Raw genomic sequence first — 18,369 nt, 5'->3', positions numbered from 1 at the left:
ACTTAGAGCCCTTTCTTCTCTTTTTGTATTCTTCCCTCTCATTCATTCACTTACTTCAATCCCTATTTGCATTGCTGCTGCAATGGCCAGATTTACTAATGAAAGCTGTATACTGAAACAAACCGCAATACTGGGGATTGATGTGCACTTGAAAACCGGCCGAAAGGTATCGTTCCAAGACAACATTCACCAGAAATATGAAAAATTAATACGTTTATTTTGCAATGACCCACCCATAAGAGCAAAACCTTAACAAGAGGCCAAAATTCGGGCCAATACGCTCTTTAGAGCACACAATTCTGGCTAATAAACTCAAGAACCGCTAAGTACATAGCACGAGCAGGCATTGAGAAAGCTGTCTGCGTCTCTGTTGTTATAGTCATCCAGGATCTGGCATAGACGCTTGTTAGACTGCTCGTACTCCTTCTTCCTGTACAGCGGTGGCTCATGACCCACGTCCAGCTGGATGGCCATCGCGTTCACACGGACTTGTTCAGAGAGAAGCGCATCCAGCAACTTGAATACTGTAGGATGGTATGCGCCGATAGAATTTTGGAATACCCGGTGCCAGATTTCAACGCTATTGTTGGTTCTGGGAAGGCTGACCTCTGTCACGCGCTTGCAATTCCACATAGATATTGGGAACCTTGGGTCCTTGAGGGGTCGACCGACCCAGGTATTCTCAAAGTAGTCTAGCAACTCTTGGTGCTGTTCCGTGCGTCCAAACAAGTCCAGCAGCTGTCTTGCGAGCATGCGATATCTGTCGCAGACGTCGAAAACATCGCAGAAGCACAGTGCGATGAATTTCTTCACGATGAGGTGGTAGCTGGAATCATCAATGAATCGCGTGTGCATGCCCAGCTCTTGAATTCGGCGCCAGATGCTTTGCGCGAAATGAAATAAGCATCCATGCACATCGACGTCAGGAATGCATTCCCGAAAAGCATTCTCTTCAGCCTTTTCGAAGTCTATCACTATTGTGTGCACCTGTCGTGTGCTTGAAGTGGCATCGTCAATAGCCTCAAGTAGCATGCGCGTTGCTCTTTTGTACGTCGCTTCGCGCTTGTTCGGCAGGAGACAGTATACAAGGGGAAGCACCCTTCCTTTGTAGAGGCCATGAACAACGCAAAGCTGGTGAAACATCTCTGGTGCTACTTTAAATGTGCCGTCACACAACCAGGTTTCGCAGGTGTTTAAACGGCACAGGTCCGTGTTACAGGCGAAAATCATTATTCTTTCCGAGTCACTACAGCCTGTGTCCCCTGCGAGAAATACTTCAGGTGACGCTGTTCTTGTCATGCGCAGGTGTTCAGGCACAATTATGTCGTCGATTCGGTGGGGAACTTGAGCTGCGCCACGGGCTTCGCGTCGAACTCTGTTCACCTTCCTTTCCAGTGATGACAGCTTGGGGAGCTTCGCGATAGTCGCCGGTCTTGCCCCTTGTAGGCAGGCGGTGACGACGTTCCGAGGGGTGTCGTGGGAACGCTTGGCTGCAGTTTTGATCTCATCTTGTAAACGCGCCGCAGCAACATTTTCCGGACTCGGTAGATGGCAAGTATGGCCTTGTGTAACAGTGGTCGTCTCACCTGCAGTAATAGCTCGTCCCCGGCAACCCTCCTGGAATTTCTCGCATCTCCATGCCGTCCTCTCGTCGTTGGTCCTGTGCTTGGTGTACATGTAACCTTCGAAGCAGAGCTTCGGCGATCCTCGACGAGAAGCCACAAAGGTGGCCATGTTCTATAAACAAACTCGATGACAATTAATGAGTCGGGCCGGCTGGACTGTTCGACTGATGGAAGCTCGATGCCAAGTGCAGGACGGTCTTACGTGGCACGGTTGACAATAGAAGAAAGACGAAGTGCATGTGTCGGCTCCGCGCGTGCGAAACCGATTTTATAACTTCTTCTAGGCAGAACACTTTGTGGTATAAAATATCCAGGTATGAAATGTCCTTGGTATGAAGAGTCTTGGGATGAGACGTCTCGGGATAGAACGTTTCTGGTATGAAGTGTCCGGGATAAGCAGTCCTGGAATGAACTGACCTGGGATGAACTGAGTAGCCCTTGAATCGGCTGGACCGTGTGGACTATTCTGGTATCAAATGTCGTAGTATGACTTGTCCATGGGATGAACTGTCTTGGGGTGAAACATCCTGGGATGAAATGACTTTGGTATGATGTGTCTGGGATGAACTGTCCTGGGATGAACTGTCCTGGGATGAAGTGACTTGGGATGAAGTGTGGTAGAGCCCCAAGCCGAGGTCGGACTGTCAAAACATTTCTCGAGTACCTTTTTTTTTTTTAATAAAGCAGGTTGAGACAATAATATATTTTTGTAATAAATTATCTGCGTCAATATACGATACATCTTTAGTCTGCGAAGTTCACAAAAATTTGGATGTCTGCCAAAAACAAGCAAATAAAAGTAAACTCGCGATTTCATTTGCTCTTCCCAATCCAGCACATTGCTATAATCAAGCTGCCGACCTGCTTCTTCGCATTAATGTATAAGTCTCTTCCCTAGTTTATTGTTCTGGAATTTAGAGTAATTCGGCTCGGCCGTAGACGTACCCGATGACCTGTACACCAGTTCCGTCGTTTCGCCTCCGATCCCAATCAAATGCATCAAGAATGTTTGTACAAAAAAAAATTAGGCTTAAAACAATTTCGTAGTCCTCAAAGTGACTATGTGCCACTGCTTCATTGATTGTGTGCTACGAAAAACACATTTGTACCACAAAACGAAGCAAAAACGGCATAAAGCAGCAACATATAAACTAAACCCTGAGACAAGAATAAATAAAATAAGGGACAAGACATATTGTCCATTATATTTTTTTCTTGCCTCAGGATTCAGATTATGATGTTTCCTAACTAGCTCGCCGGCATACTTCCGCTACTTACAAAACATCAATATAGCCGCGTCCACGTCCAAACCGAAACCAACCAAATTGAAGCAACCTAATCACGGCGAGTTCGTCTGCGACCTCCATCCACCGGTCAGGCAACTACTGACATTAGAAGGCGCTGTTTTGGCTTCTCATTCACTCGCAGTCTCGCAGATATGGTGAAACGAATTACAGAACATATCGGCAGATCCAATCCATTCAACCCTGGCTCACCCCAGGCTCCACGCTGTTACTAAGCCCCGATACCGCGACTAAAAAGACGGAGTACAGCCGCGTCTGCTACTGCAGCGCATGCTCATTGGCAACCCAGGAAAAGGACCACTGACATTGGCCCCAAGCGCCGTGCTTCTTTTTACGCTCGCCAAAAGAATCAGTAGAATATTGCGCCGTCATGACACAACGGCGTAAAGATAAAGAAAACACAGATCCGCGTTTAAGACGACAACGTGTTCAAGGTTAAAAAAATAAATAAAAAACTACAGATCTGCACTTTTTCTTAGTGTTGTAGTCCACTTGGTTATCTGTAAAAGGCTGAATGACTTGAGACTCTCGCCAACAGCGAAAGTACGAGGGAAACCCACTGCCGGAGGCTCGCTGTGGCGGTTCGCCAGTGCGATTTCCACGCCGGGGCAGACGTTATGCACATCCGTCTGTTTTTCGATTCATCTTATGCTACTGATTAACAAAAAAGCGGTAATTTAATTTGTTGTGTCAGGTTTATTTCCTGAAACTGTTTGTATATAAACTTCCTAAAAAGAGAGCGAGAGAGAAAGAAAACAATAGAAAGAAAACAATGGACGACTCTCCAAAGAGCTCTGAAGCGTACGACAGTCCTCTCAAGCTCCCCAGCATTCAGTCTATTGACCTCGACGACTCGGCTGTAGAAGCATTCCTCTCATTTGGACCACAGACGCCTGCCACGGCGGATTCCGACCTAGCCGAAGAGAGGCACTTGCACGAATTGGCGTTGCAGTTTGAGCCCTCGCCCGCCATCGCCTTCCAAGCCACCAAGACCAGAGCGTTTACAGACGCCTTGGCTCAGAAGCTGCTGGTGCATCCAGCATCATCCCCTGGTTCGTCCAAGTGTGAGGATGCTGATAGCTCGAGTCCAACTAAGAGTAATGCAGCGGACCTATCAGAGGTAAGCTTTAAACTGGGTTGTTCACATGGCCAGCCGAAAGTTGACATCGATCCTTTTGCAATTAGCGACTCAGCAAGCGCTCCTGGGTCTCGAGCCCATGCTAGTTTCCAAGGAAGACCGTGAACTGATTCGCCGCCATTTATTAAAGTACTACCTGCGTTAGGTAAAAACAGTCAGCACTAAGAAAAGATTTGCGTATGTGATCAGGGAGCGGAGCGGTAAAACCTTGACACGGTGTTGCGTGGTCGCTAGCATAGGCGTAGACTACGGGAGGGCACCAGTGCTCGTGCCCCCCCCCCCCCCCCCCCTTGGTGAAATCCAAGAGGGGGGGGGGGGGGGAAAGCAGAACCACCCCCCCTCCGGGCCCGGGCCATGATCCTTACCGAGACGCTGTTTACGTGCCATGTAACGAGCTTCTATTAGTGGCATGTAATAAAAATAACGCCCACTTTGCCTTTATTGACAAAATGCATGGGAAATTGAATACCAGCGTGCCTTTCGTTAGCTTTAATCTCCAGTTCTGGCAAGAAGTTAGAGCGTAGCCCCCCCCCCCCCCCCTTCCCCCCCCCCCCCCCCCCCCCCCCCGGAGAACTTCTCAGCCTGCCCCCCTCCCCCCGGGGGAAAATGGAAAGTCTACGGCGCTGGTCGCGAGCACACCTAGAGCGAGAGTGGCCGGGTGCTTCCCACGTTTTTATCTCGGGTGTGCTCGGGAGGTTATCGTTTCCAAATAATTTTTGTTGACTAGATAGATACTGTCATCTATGACAATTTTCGGTTTGTCGTCTTAAATCACGAAGGATGTTCAAACGGTGAACAATAATAATTATAAAAAAAGGAAAAATAACGCTGCTCTTTAGCTCTGCAGTCGTCCATGGCCGGCGTAAGTCTTAAGCAGAAATGCGACTGTTCGAAAGCGCGCTTTGGGATCGGCTGCTGTATGCCGAACCCCCCCCGCGCTCCAAAAATGGCACCGGCCGGGCATCCTTCGCCCGCTATGTTTGCTCAACTGCAGCGTCACGTGTTACCAATTTTTTTACTGCGGTATGAAAACCTCGAAAAACGAGGTTTTCAAACTGCAGTAAGGTTGAAAACCTCGGGGATCGAGTTTTGCTGTTGTCAGCTCCTGAGTCTCTCATTCAATTGGATTCGGGGATCAGGAGTCAAAATATTGGCACTTGTGCCGTAAAGCTTAATGAAGGTTTAAAGGGATACTGTATCAAAACCTTAAATATACCTCTCACGTTCAGAAAAAAAAAAAAAAAAGTTAAACATGATCAACCACGGCCGGACTGGAAGCGCGCACTCGCTTCCAGTCCGGCCGTGGATCAACTCAGTCTGCTAATGACAATCGCACCCTTGTATTTTGAACAGATAACTATATTTTTCATTGCAAAGGACCTATTCCACCGAGCGCTCGGGGATCAGTTATCGAAGTGCGCGATGCATCACGGTAGCTGGGCCAATTAACGTCACAGACGTAACGTCAATTGGGCCATCACGGACAAAGCTGCTTGGAGGCTGGCGTAAATACAAGCTCTGCAACTTGGCGCCGTCAACGCTTTACAACCAGGCCCTTTTTAGTTGCCCCTCTCCGCTCCCTGGGGCTCTAAACTGGTCAAACACAAAGTTGGGGCCGAAGTTGACGGATCGCACCGACTGGAGTATCACGACGATGACTTTCCGCTTCTGTCGCCGGCGCCCAGTCGCGCTCTGCGAACTTTCGGCTCCAACTTTGTGTTTGACGAGTTGAGGGCCCCTAGAAGAGTTGAATAGGCCGGGAGAGAAGGGAAATCCGGTTTGAGAGAGCTGGCGCGGACGCAGCTTGTTGCCGTACTTCTGCGGATCGGCACTGCTTTTTAGTTCACAGTGAAGTAACCGTGGTTTATTCCTTTTAAATAATATTTTGGTGTCCTTTCGATCCAAACAACTCGTGTCTCCGTGGTGTGGCTAGAATGTGATTGACATTTAGACAATAAAATAGACGCTAGAATTTCGCTGAAGTATCACTTAAAGTAGAGTTTTAAAAAACGTTGTATTACATTAGCAATCAACAAGCAACATATCCCGCCTCTTGGGGTCACGATGGTACACTTATATACACCAACGTTAGGGCAAATACGTTTCAGTACGTTCCGGGTGCTTACGTCGGGATTCGACTGCGAAGTACAGTCTCAAACAATACAAAAAAAAATAAAAAAAATAACCAGTCGGCTTCGGGCGGCTGTGCTGGCTTTGCGTTGGCCAGGCAGACGTAATTGAAGCGAGGGAATAAAATATTTTCTTCGTTTCTACTATCTTTCTAAAAGTAAGGTGCATCTGGCCAAGGTGTGCTTAGCACCACCTCTGAAACTGCATCGGCAAATGAATCTTTCATACTGTGGGAGACTGTCGCACTACAAACAAGTGTTGCGTCGCTCTTGAAACCACTAGTCTCATAGGGCCAACGAACCTCAGGAGCTGCGTAAGCACGAAATATGTAGGCCGCGTCAGTCTTTAACCGCTAAACGATCGTGAATAAAACGGCAACCGGTGCCAAGATCGAAATCCGGTGACCGGCATAGAAGCCAAGTGCGCTGATGACTGAGCTACGGACCCAGCAGGCAGGAACGGGAAAGCAGAAGCAGGTGGTGTGAGAAAGCGCGCGGAACGAAGAGGGTTGGAAAGGGCAAGAAAGGGAGGAGCAGAAACAGGTGGTGTTGAAAAAGCAAGCGGAACGAGGAGGAGCGGAACGGGCAGGAAAGCGCTCTTCCCCTCTCTTGGTGACTAAGAAAATTCAGCGGAAAGGCTTTGTATCCGGGTGACGTGCTGAAGGAAAGCGCGCGCAGCGTCACAAAGGGATAACCCCTGCCCTAGGCACCACCTGAACCAAGAGCACCACTCACTTCAGGCACTGAAAGACTAAGGGTCATCCTGCCTTAGGCACCACCCACCCTGTAAAGCCACCGCATTCGAACGCGTTCAGCAAAGTAAGCAAACATGCAGCCAGTTTTTATTTTTTTTTTGTGAAAACTTGCGGTTGTATTTCAACCTAAGTCCCTCAACATGGGTCAAACGTGCTCCTAACGCTAGTTTGTAAAAGGGCCTCAACGTTACTAGAACACTCAGTTGGGGAAACTCACCGTTGAAACCCGGGCCGCTGGCGTCCACCGAGACCGAGCTAAATACGACAACAGCGCCACTCTATCATTTGTCTTTACTGTGCTCACCTTGAGCTCTTAAAAAGCATGTTTTTGCGTAAAAACAAACAGGAAAAACATTTTTTGTAATAATATTTATTGGAGTATAGTACAAAATAACGGGCACGTGATGTTTTTTTAATCTTTAGTTTGCAAGGTTTTGCGGCATAATTGATATTTATACAACCATACCTGTGCAATGATTTCAATTAGTGCGTCCCGACCTGGGTGCATCCTAACTTTGGTAATAATTCGCGGCGCGTCCGCTTGGGAGACGGGGGTGGCACCCCTGAAACCCCATCCACCGTATATGTTTCGGTGCCAAAATGGCCGATTGAAGCCAAAATAGAAGTCACGTGCAGTTCCTCGAGTGCCCGCTGCGGGAGAAATGGCGGCGTTGCGATCGCCATTAGCTCATTTCTCGAGTACTGTTCGGTTCCACTTTTTCAGAGCAGGCTCTATGGCATTTTCCCAACTGAGTGGTTCTATAGTAACGTTGAAGGGCCTGTAGATTATTCCACGAATCGAGTTTCTTGAGCGCCTGCCATATTATCTATTTCACTGTAAAACGCATTCTCAGCGTGCGCAGTAGTTCTCTTTTGTGGAATATCAGGCTCCACACATGCGTCCGCAACTCAGTGACTCTGCGTTTTTCGCCGGCGTGATAAGTTTATACCGTTCATACACCATAACCTTTTAATGCAAAAAAAAAAAAATCTCTTTACAAAAGCAAAAAAAAAGTTTCAGGGGCAGACGGGAAGAGATCAAGTTAGACTTCGTCTCAATTTAAGTCCACACCATACGCAGCCGACGCTACGAGTTGATGGGACCAATCAAACAGCGTGGAAAGCGCAAGTCACAGGTCTTTCCTGTACATGATCAGTTAACGAGGATAGAGCGAACACGTACAACATTTGACGAACACCATGACGTTGCGCTTTTGACGCTGTTCGATTGGTACTATTGGCTCGTAGCGTCGGCTGCGTCTTGACTTAGGGGAAGCGAAGGATAGTTCCAAGGGCCAGCGAAGAGTGTGAACAGATCTTAGTCATTTTTCCACGCCATAAGGGCACGTCTTGATTTTCGATTCATTATGCGTTATGGGTTGATAGTTGTGCTCCTTGTGCAATCACGGTCAGGGTTGCCATCTTCCTGCAATGCGTTAGACGAATAGTTAGACCTTTCGGGCGCTCATCACCCGGGAGAAAAATGCCGAGTCACTGAGCTGCGGACGCGTGCGCAGCGTCTGATGTAGCGCACCGCATAGCAATAGCGCTAGATCGGAAGGCGTTCCACGACCGAGTAGACAAAAATGGCAGCGCAAAGAAAACGATTGTTTTTAGGAGGGGGGGGGGGGGGGGGAGTTCTTGTATTTGGGGACAACTTTTCCTGGCAGTGCAGTCATATATAAAAGGACGCGCGTGCACTCTCTCATTTTGAGCGCTGATTAAAGCTGCGCGTTAGCATTCCTCCTCTCCTCGGAAATACCATGAAAAGTCCACGAGCATGGCCATACACTCGCATTAAACCCGGACTATATTCTCTACAACTCACCGAGAACTCAATGCAGTGTGCTTTCTCGTGGGCACGCAGGCATCGTCGAGTTCCGTCGCCTCTCCGGCTACCTCAGTCTCGTGGACGCCCTGTTCGAGTCTGCTCGGCACTCCGAAACTTCTGTCTCCGAGAGCGTCGGCAAGGAACCACGGCATTGTTCCTCAGTTGCAGTTGAGTTCATTCGTTCACGAAGAACCACAATCTCGGCCGCGGATATAGACAATTCAAAATTTTAATATAATATAATTTATATAAATTGAACTAATACGGCGTAGTCACGATATATGTCGTCACCATATTGTATGACCTGACGTCACGTGCCATCATTTGTCAAGTCACGTGACGTCAATTTCCCCGCTAGATTTAGAAGGGAACTTGCTGGCACGTGACCTGACATCACTCGAGACACGTGACGTTGCGTCACGGTATCAAGTCGTGGGGGCGTCTGATATAATGGCGACTCTCTGAGTTGTCCCGTGATGTGGAATCATGCTACCACAGGATGCCATGATGTCACGTGACGTCAATTACTCCGCTACGTTTAACGGGAAAGCGCACGGACAGATGGACATATTTCAGTGACTGATGGTTCTGTTCGAAGCTTTAAAAACTAGCATGAACAGTGCCCGATATATGCATACGTGCTTCTTGCGATATTAGAAAGTTTTAGATGATGGTTTCGATACCCCCGTAACGATGTCCGATAAGAATACGCTGCATGCACAAAGGCGTAGTAGATCGTTGACTCCGATAACGGCACCCGATACCCAGCCGTCGCCTTTGCGCCTGCATCGTACCGTTATCGGAGGTGTCGGAACGATCTACTAAAACTCCCTATTCACTCTCCAACGGAGGCCATGTCTGCGCCGTGTTTGCAGGAACATTGTGGCCACTGTGAATCTCTGCTGCCGACTGGACCTGCGCCGGATCGCGCTGATGGCCCGGAACGCCGAGTACAACCCGAGACGCTTCGCTGCCGTCATCATGCGCATACGAGAGCCGAGGACGACGGCGCTGCTCTTCAACTCCGGCAAGGTGGTCTGCACGGGGGCCAAGAGGTGAGACCTTCGGACACGAAAGTAGTGTGGCCATACCGTCGGGCCGGAGCCTCCTCTGGCTGGGAAACTTTTGTGCACGCTCTGCCACCTATTGTATCATGTGAGTGACGAAGTCGTGGTTTTTAGCCATGTCCCGCGGTTGGAAAAGGGGAGGTGCGATTATCGCACGGGCCGGGGCGGTCCCGCGAGTCATGCCGATAAAACGCAGCATATAGTCGGTGTGGAAGCAGCACCATCTGTCTAGAAAAAAAATGCAAAAGCTAAAAAAAATGTGCAGATTGAGCACTTCTAAAAAATGAAGTGGTATTTGCCGTTGAGGCACTGCTGTCGTCTCGCCGATGATACCATGTTGATAGAGGGACTCGAGGCATGAATCGTGGGACCGCTCCCGTCCCCTGGGAGAAGCAAGCGCTGGCTCCACTTCCCCTTGTAGCATACCATGGAAAAAAAGTCATATATAGTTTCTGACTTTTTTTTTTGTTTTTTTACAACAGCGTGCGTGCAAGCTGAATCTCGATGCTGATGGTGAGCTTATTTAGAAACCAATGTAAGCAAATACGATGAAGCTTATAAAAGGGTAAAAACACGGGCTTATCTCTCTCTGTGATTCCGTGTATTAAAAGACAAGCTTTTATGTTTTGTTTACGACGCTCCTCGACGTACTAAGTATGCATTTAATACACTAAAATATCGGCCTCGGTATCTATTTAAAACGGGAGGGAATTTAACTTACTAAATTGCAAAACCATTTGTGCAAAGAAACAGGCCGCGGTGTGTAAAGTATTAAAGCGCTGCAATAGTAGAAAAAAATACGGATTTGTTTTGTTGGTTCCCGTTGACACGAACTGATGGTGCGTCACCATAAAGGCGAAGCTGTTTTACCTGCTGTGTTAAAATTGATATAATATATATAAACATATATAATGTTAGCTGATAAAATACGAGTGAACGTCGAACAGCGTGTAGATTTTCGGCGTCCATGTGTTTAGCGAACTCTTCCGCCCATGCATCAAAAGTGGTCCTGAAATGGCCACAAATGACGTCATAAAAGCCAGAGTGATATGCTGTCCGACGTTACGATCCTGGTGGTTGGCCGTGGGGGTTCCGGCAAAAAGCACCGAAAAAACGCGAGTGTTGCATTTGTCGTGGAGTCCAAACTCCCGAGTCCCGGCTGCCGAAGTTTCCATGGATTGTCAAGCGGGACAGGTGTCTGCCACATCCAGTACTGCTGCTGTGACACCACCAAGATGGCGGCCGCCGACGGCATGACACCATTATGATGTCATGAAAAAAAATCGAGACTTTTTTTTTTCTTTACGGTGTAAGCACATTACTCGAAGACGAGTTTTAGGCACCATACTATCATCTCGCAATAAATTGACCTCACGTGAAGGGGTAACATGACGTGGTCAATTTCTCCATTTAATTAAAGGGACCATGAAATGATTTTAAAATCGAATTTCATCCACCGCACGTCGTAAAAGGTGTGAAAATAAACACAAAAAATAGGGAGCCAAAAAAATTATTTGCTATAGAACTGTTAAAAGAAAACTGGACTCTTTTGCGCCTTCTTTCCTTCGCCTTTTCACTACGATGCATCCGCGGAACCGGGGCACGTCAGCCGAATCCACGTCGCCTATTGGGTAAGAGCCTACCTCACCAGCACCGCGATCGTAAACAATAAATAGCCGGCGAATGTTTCCTAAAAGTTTTGTTAAATAATATTCAGATCCACATTGTGTAGCATAATTAGAGATGTGTGGCGAAAATTGCCAAATTTGATAATGCTTAGAGTGCCTTCATACACACGCGCGCTTTCGCTTGAGTGGTGACATCTCAGCCATTTTTCCGCTCATTTGTTTTTTTTATGCATTTTGAAGTGCGCGCAATCCGGTGTCACTCAGCTCGAGCGCGTAGCTTTGGCTATTACATAGGCGCCATTTTACCGCCCAAGTTGCGCACCGAGTGCGCGAGAGCGTCACGCGCTGGCAGATTCAGGGCAACAATGGATGTCTTCACCCTGAGACAGACAGACATGTAGGCACCCTAATAATGCTGAGAGCCAAGCGCCATCTATCGTGTGGTAAACGAAGCAACTACTGCGCGTGCGCAGTAGGGCAGAGCCGAGTTCAGTTACTTGGTTCGCGACGGCCGACGAACGTTTATTTCCTTTGATTTCCTTCCTCTCAAAACTCTGAGTGACTGAACGTTTATTTTTCTACGTGTTCTTCTCGCGCGTGCCGACTTCAAGCAGCAAGAAAAAAAGTACTTAAAACAGACCACGACGAACAAGAACGCTGGCCACGAATCCACCGACTCTGACGAAGCGAGCTGCTCAGAATATAGGCCTAGCAGGCACTCCGACTCGGCGCAGCGTTGCTTCGTCGCAAGACCGTCTGCCTACGACCGGCTGGCGTGCTGAATGGAATATGCCCGCGCTACCCTTGTGGACCCTTCCCGCATTATAGTTTGATCGCTGACCTCAATTTTAGATTAAGAGGTGAGGTCAATCTCTTCCCCTTGTTTTCCGAGGCAGTGTTGACGAACACTCGTCGAAAAGGGACTCTCGTCGATTCTATATTCTTGTTTTCTGTGATATAGAGCGGAAATAAACGCCGTATGGATTGCCTTCGTAACACGGTATGTACACTTTGTTATTGGTATGCCATTTTTATTCAGACAGACTGCACGTCACTGTCGAGCTATAACAGTTCGTGGGAGGTATACGTGCAATGCCGGTCCAACCTTTCTTTGTCGAGTGTCGCGTCAGTATCGAGTTGCAATCGTAAAAGATCGGTCCCGAAGCGCTTACCAACAGCGCGAATACGGCACTTCCATCGAACGCGCGCGTCCGCTCCGAGTGTGAACAGGTATTTACGTGGCTCTTGCTGACACTCGTAGTTCAAACGTATCTTTTTTAACGTCGGCTCGCTCCTGCATCTCCGAGGCCGCGAAAAACGCCGCGGCAGTTTTTAACATCTACGTCGCTTTGCAAACGACTGACGCGGGCCGCCTTTTACCAACAATGACAGTTGGCTTGACTTCTGGAGTCTTCGACTCGGTGCACTTAAGCGCGATCCAAACCAACGCTTCTTTTTGCGGCTGTAGGTCGTGCGCGCCCCGGATGTTACGTATTTCGTAACGTTTTTGCTGCTTCCGGCGCGCTTTCTGAGTCAGAACCGTGCGCTTTGGTTTGGACGGGCCAGCCTCGGGCAAGCGCGCACGCAGGCACGAGCGCACTCTGGCGGTCACCTGGCCGGCCAGTCTGTCGGCGAGAGACTGGCCGGCCAGACGGCGAGAGAGGGAGAGAGATCGCGGAGCCGGAACTAGCTTGCCCTCCACCGATTGGCCGGGACACAGGAGCGCCCTACTACGTCACCGCGCGTTTTTGTGCGCGTTGAGAAAGAAGTTGAAATCAACCAACTTTTTTATGCGCGCCCGGAAGGAGCGAAGAACCGGCGCGACGTCACGAAATACGGGGCGCGCACGACCTACAGCCACAAAAAGAAGCGTTGGTTTGGATCGCGCTTTAGGCGCCGATTCAGAAAAGACGTCGGTGACATCAGCGCAGTAAAACCTGCCGGCGCACCCCAACTCGTCGCCGCTAACGCTCCCATTCTCCTACTGCCGAGAGAACTTCCGGTTCCGGAAACAGCGTACGTCACGGCTTGTTTTGCGGTCAGTTGGAGAGAATGAAAAAGTCGATATTTCAATAATTTTGTGTGTAGAAGTTAATAAACCGAGACGAAAACGGATGCCTGTTCGGCATTCAGTGAACATTGACGGTTTAATGTAAAAGTTATCTGGAAAAAGTAAACAGGTAATTTCATGGTCCCTTTAAGCATGAAAATTGACGTGAGGGTTCTTCGTAACGGTACTATGTGACAATTTTCTCGTCGAATTTGGCCTATGAAACACATTTTGCGTTAATAAAATAATTGAAGAATTTGAGAAAATTCTGGGTTTTAACTCAATGCACTATTGTTGTGTTTTAGCGAATTTCACTCCCGGGTCGCCGCACGGAAGTTCGCACGCATAACGCAGAAACTTGGTTTCGACGTAAGTACAATTGCGATCTATTTATTTATTTACGATACCCTCAGAACCACAATGCGTTAGAGAGGGAAGTCGGTGTTACGTGCCATGATGGAAACTGCTTCTCGAAATCTGATGGGGTTCTGAATGGTGACGATGTCTTCGGGATGGTCTGTCGTCTACAATAAACCGATCTCACCAGCCAGTTTGACTACGCCACCGCTGCCGCAATGTATCGAGGGAACCTTAGTCTTTTTGCACGTGCGACAACCTCGCCGGAGCACTGCGCGTGTAAAGCACGAGCCCTCGCGTGCACGGCCGTCTGCCTCCTGAGAACTAAAGTTATGGCGGCCTCACGCATGCGCCGAACACTTAGTGAGATCGGTCTTTTGCGCCAGGAAGAGGAACATACTAGTATGCTGTTGAAAAGCACTGCGGCCGGGCTATTTCATTGCGATGATCGAGTCTGGATGAAATATGAGACGGTGGGGAGAAAAGAGACTGATTTAGAGATGGTGAATGAAAAGAACTTCATGCAGAAGGCATAGACGGAAGATTTTTTGACGGGAAATTTCTTTCCAAGCTTAATTGTTCACTACAACTCATTAGATACGAATGGCGATATAGTGTGTCCCGCATATGATAACCACGGTGACGAGAAAAATTTGTTCACGCAAAACGCTCACCGCTAGGATGTTTTTTTTTTTTTAGGCCCAATTTTCGGACTTCAAAATCCAGAACATCGTGGCCAGTGCCGACGTCGGGTTCTTGATAAAGCTCGAAGCTCTGGCCCTGAATCACCCGCAGTTTTCGTGGTAAGTGCCCGGTTTCTAATCCTTCGTGCTTGAGAAAGATGTCTTCAGAAGGCGTGGGATAGGGGATATTTCTGCCGAGACTCATTCTGAAGGGTTCTGGGGGGCAATGCAAGATGGCGGGACGAGGCGGGACGAAGGAACCGGGACATGGCCGCCTGCAGCGATTGGTCAGCGGCGTGGCACTGACCAATCGCAGCAGGCGACCATATCCCGGTCCCTTCGTCCCGTCGCCTTGCATAGCACCCTGGAATGCCACAGCAGACGATACCACTGTAAAGGCAGCTGCTATTGCTCCGTGCGCCAACACTGTGCTCACCTCCTCGGCACTCACCTTTCTTACTCAAATACTCGAACATAAGTCTTCGTCATTGTTTGGCTACGACACCAAAATCATTAAGGCTTGGTGAACGATGGCAGCGAGAAAGTACAGAACATATAAGTAACGACGGTGCAATAGACACGTGTAATAGACATTTCGCTAAAGTACCCAAGCATGAAAGAGAATGTTGGAAACGTCAGTATACGCGCTGCACGTGCTCGCCTTCCCTACAGAAAAAAAAAAAAAATATATATATATGTATTTGAAGACGCCAGCACGCGTAGCGCCTGTCACTACCTTCCAGGCATTCTTTTTTTGGGCTTGGTTAATTCGGAAAAATGTCTCTTGCGTTCTTTCTAAGACTAAAGCGTTGTTTTCAAGAGGCCGTGTACCATCAGACGATATAACACTTCCGAAAGACATGCACGAGACGCACGATGGCGCATTTCGCGGTGAACCGCCATCCCATGTCGCCGCGCTCGTCGCGTTCTCCTGCAGGAGCGATGGTCGCTTCGCCCGCAATACTTGGAGCCAATACTTTGAGCCAATAATTGGAGATCGCTGCGACACTCTGCTTTGCACTGTCAGTTAAGCGATGAACGAGTCCACGAATTGCATTCCCTTGAAACTGACGGCATTGTGGTTGATTGTATTACTAGCTCAGCTCATATTGTCGACTGCCCAGACGGACGATGTGCATGCGATCAAATTGTTGCAAAAGTAATGTGTTTTTGAACATGTTCTACGTGTTTTATGTTCCCCTGTACTATCGTTTGTCTCACGTTGTGACGTTGTTCTGTAGGTGATTGCAAAAGGGCCCCGAACACCTGGCATCATCTAGATGATGTTACCATACAATTATTGAAACATCTAGGCGATATAAAATGACGATGTAGGGATCCTCTGGGCTTGCATAGCACATAAAACCTGCGGTAAACCAAAGTACTTAATCAGAGAAGAATTCATCTCTAGCCGCGTCTTTGAAACGTAAATTTACTGAGCCTGTAGACACTTGCTAAAGCGCAGAGACCGAATATATATTAGACTAGTATTTTGTTGCTAAGATCTTGCCATGTCCCATGTCCTCTTTGTCTTGCAGTTACGAGCCAGAGCTGTTCCCTGGTCTCGTTTACCGGATGGTCAGGCCGAGTGTTCTCCTGCTGGTGTTTGTATCCGGAAAAGTGGTTTTGACAGGTGACCTTCCATTCTTCTTTCCCTTCTTTTGTTGTGGTCGCTTTCAAGCAACTGGATATTAATATTCTGAAAGAACGCCCACCACTAGAGATTGAGTTCCCTTAGCTTGGACAATTTGAACAACAGGTATAAAGCTCTTTTTTCTTTCTTCACAAAATGCCTTTTTTTCAACTGAGTTTCATGGAGTTCTGTAACGTTCGGTTGTAAGAGCTGGCTGTTAAAAAACCGACACTGTAAAGGGTTATCTTCATACAAAACCATAAAAAAACTTCAGTTTTTCGCAGGATTTGAACTTAACGCCTTGAGAATGTGATCCATATGTGCTTTGTCGACTGACCAATCTGTTTTTTATTGCTCTTTAAAAACAAATGAACGAAGGACACAGACACTCACGCACTTAAAAGTTGGTCAAAAACGAATATGCCACTTTGCGGTGGACAACCAGCATATTAAAATCCTTTTAAACACACCAACTCATTTAGTATTCGGAACCAATCCGAGGGTTCAGGAAGCGCACGGTAGAGCTAGCTGATATACGCCCCACTTGCAATGAATATTCCTCTTACAGTTCGGTCATTCAGATCAGCACTGTTAGCACTCATTCTTGTCTTCCATTGACTAGTGCGAGAAGCGTGAACGTGGCTCACATGTCCAGAGGCAAACAACAATAGCGTGTGCTGAAGAATGTCCAAGTGGAACACCGCGTCCAGACACTCACTAAATACGTGCTATATCTACTCGTGTTTTATGCAGATAATACAATCCACTGACCGAGATTGAGCTATTTAGGGTCGGCGGTTGGTAGCCCGCAAAAGAGAACTCATTCACGCGGCGCGCGAAGGCACGGTCGCGCGCTTCGCGGCCTTTCTTGGCATGGTGCGCCATCTCAGGGCGTATGTAAGAAATGGGAGCGAATCTTCGTTAGGTGCTGCCGTTCAGGCGGCCTTCTCTTCTTAGCTGGGATACCAATCTGGGCACTCCGTAGGGAAAAAGTCGGCGAACAATCTGGCGGCCATGATTGGGAAACGGAGCACTTGACCATGACCAATAAAAAGCCAATAATAGCCGCCGGATATCTCGCCCGCTTTTTCGGCAAGTGTCCAGATCAGGGCCCCTGGAAAGCCTATCACACATCAAGGTTGTCTGACTTTTACCAAATAACTGGCATTCTAAATAAAGCAGTTTTAAATGTTGCTTTATTGTGACAAAAAAACAAACACTCGCCAACTCTTTTTTTGCGTAGTTCAGTCACACTCGCATGTAAACTTACTACTTTCTGTTTTTCCTTTTCTTTTGTGTAGGTGCTAAAGTGAGGCATCAACTCTACCAGGCGTTCGACAACATCTACCCAATTCTGGAGAAGTACAAAAGTGTTTGAGAAACATTGCCTAAGTTATTTCAAAAAGGTTTGCCCTATGTGGACTAAAAAATATAAAACATACTGTGCTAAGAAAAAAACGAGAAGAACGAACTTCAATAAAAATCGGAGAAGGAAAAATGAACCACGTTAGAAGCAGGAGTTTGTACCTGGTTCCCTGAATACATTCCCCTTTATTTTGAGAAAGAAACGACATTGGTCAGTTTCAAGTGTTTTGACCGCAAAGTATAGCCGGTAAGGCAACCCTCCTGTTGCTGGCTCGCTTTTACACGAGACATGAATCGTCTTTTTTCTAAGACTGGTATTGTAGCCCCCTCTGCGCTTAAAGGGATACTGACAGGGTATTTATGCTCGCCGAGGTTTTTAGTTGTACGTGACATATGAGAGCTCAACTACCCAGAACAGAATTTGCGGCTCGAAATTCGGTTTCTTTCCGCCCGAAAACCGCCGATCAAGAACTGGCCGGTTCGAGTCTCGCTCACTCTCTTTTCCGCGGTCACGGGCCGTTGCGACCACCAAATTTAATCAAAGTCGTGGGTCACTGAAGGCACACACTCAATATTAAAAATAGAAAAAAATATGAAACCCATTTTTTGTGGCTTCTAAAAAACTGCAAATACGTTGATTGAAAAAAAAAAAAGTTGCACAGAGAACCGGAAGCATTCTGTGCGTTCGTCGTTTCGCGCATCGTGGGACTCGCGGGTACGGCGATGGCAGCGGACGACGGGCGTGGGACCTCTATTTTAGAGCTGTCGTTCGCGGTACCGGCGAATTTTGTCTGCCTTTAAAAG

The 18,369-nt window shown here is 47.8% G+C and overlaps 2 protein-coding genes across 2 annotated transcripts; one reads left to right on the top strand and one right to left on the bottom strand.

The window, feature by feature from the left end:
- Positions 1–312: 312 nt before the first annotated feature.
- On the bottom strand, positions 313–1,734 carry LOC121835725. Its single transcript, XM_042290176.1, has one exon. It carries the CDS (start codon positions 1,732–1,734, stop codon positions 313–315), a length of 1,422 nt encoding a protein of 473 aa, XP_042146110.1.
- Positions 1,735–3,701: 1,967 nt separating this feature from the next.
- On the top strand, positions 3,702–17,623 carry LOC121835724 (TATA-box-binding protein 2-like). The gene is made up of 7 exons (XM_042290175.1): positions 3,702–4,049; positions 8,819–8,949; positions 9,658–9,837; positions 13,833–13,896; positions 14,584–14,687; positions 16,106–16,200; positions 17,502–17,623. The coding sequence occupies exons 1-7, from the start codon at positions 3,702–3,704 to the stop codon at positions 17,576–17,578; spliced, it is 999 nt and encodes a 332-aa protein (XP_042146109.1). The 3' UTR covers positions 17,579–17,623.
- Positions 17,624–18,369: the final 746 nt, after the last annotated feature.

The sequence above is a fragment of the Ixodes scapularis genome, unplaced genomic scaffold (assembly GCF_016920785.2).
Source record: "Ixodes scapularis isolate PalLabHiFi unplaced genomic scaffold, ASM1692078v2 PGA_scaffold1__304_contigs__length_218370807, whole genome shotgun sequence".
In the NCBI taxonomy this organism is placed as follows: domain Eukaryota; kingdom Metazoa; phylum Arthropoda; class Arachnida; order Ixodida; family Ixodidae; genus Ixodes; species Ixodes scapularis.
This window is presented reverse-complemented; position numbering and strand designations above follow the sequence as displayed.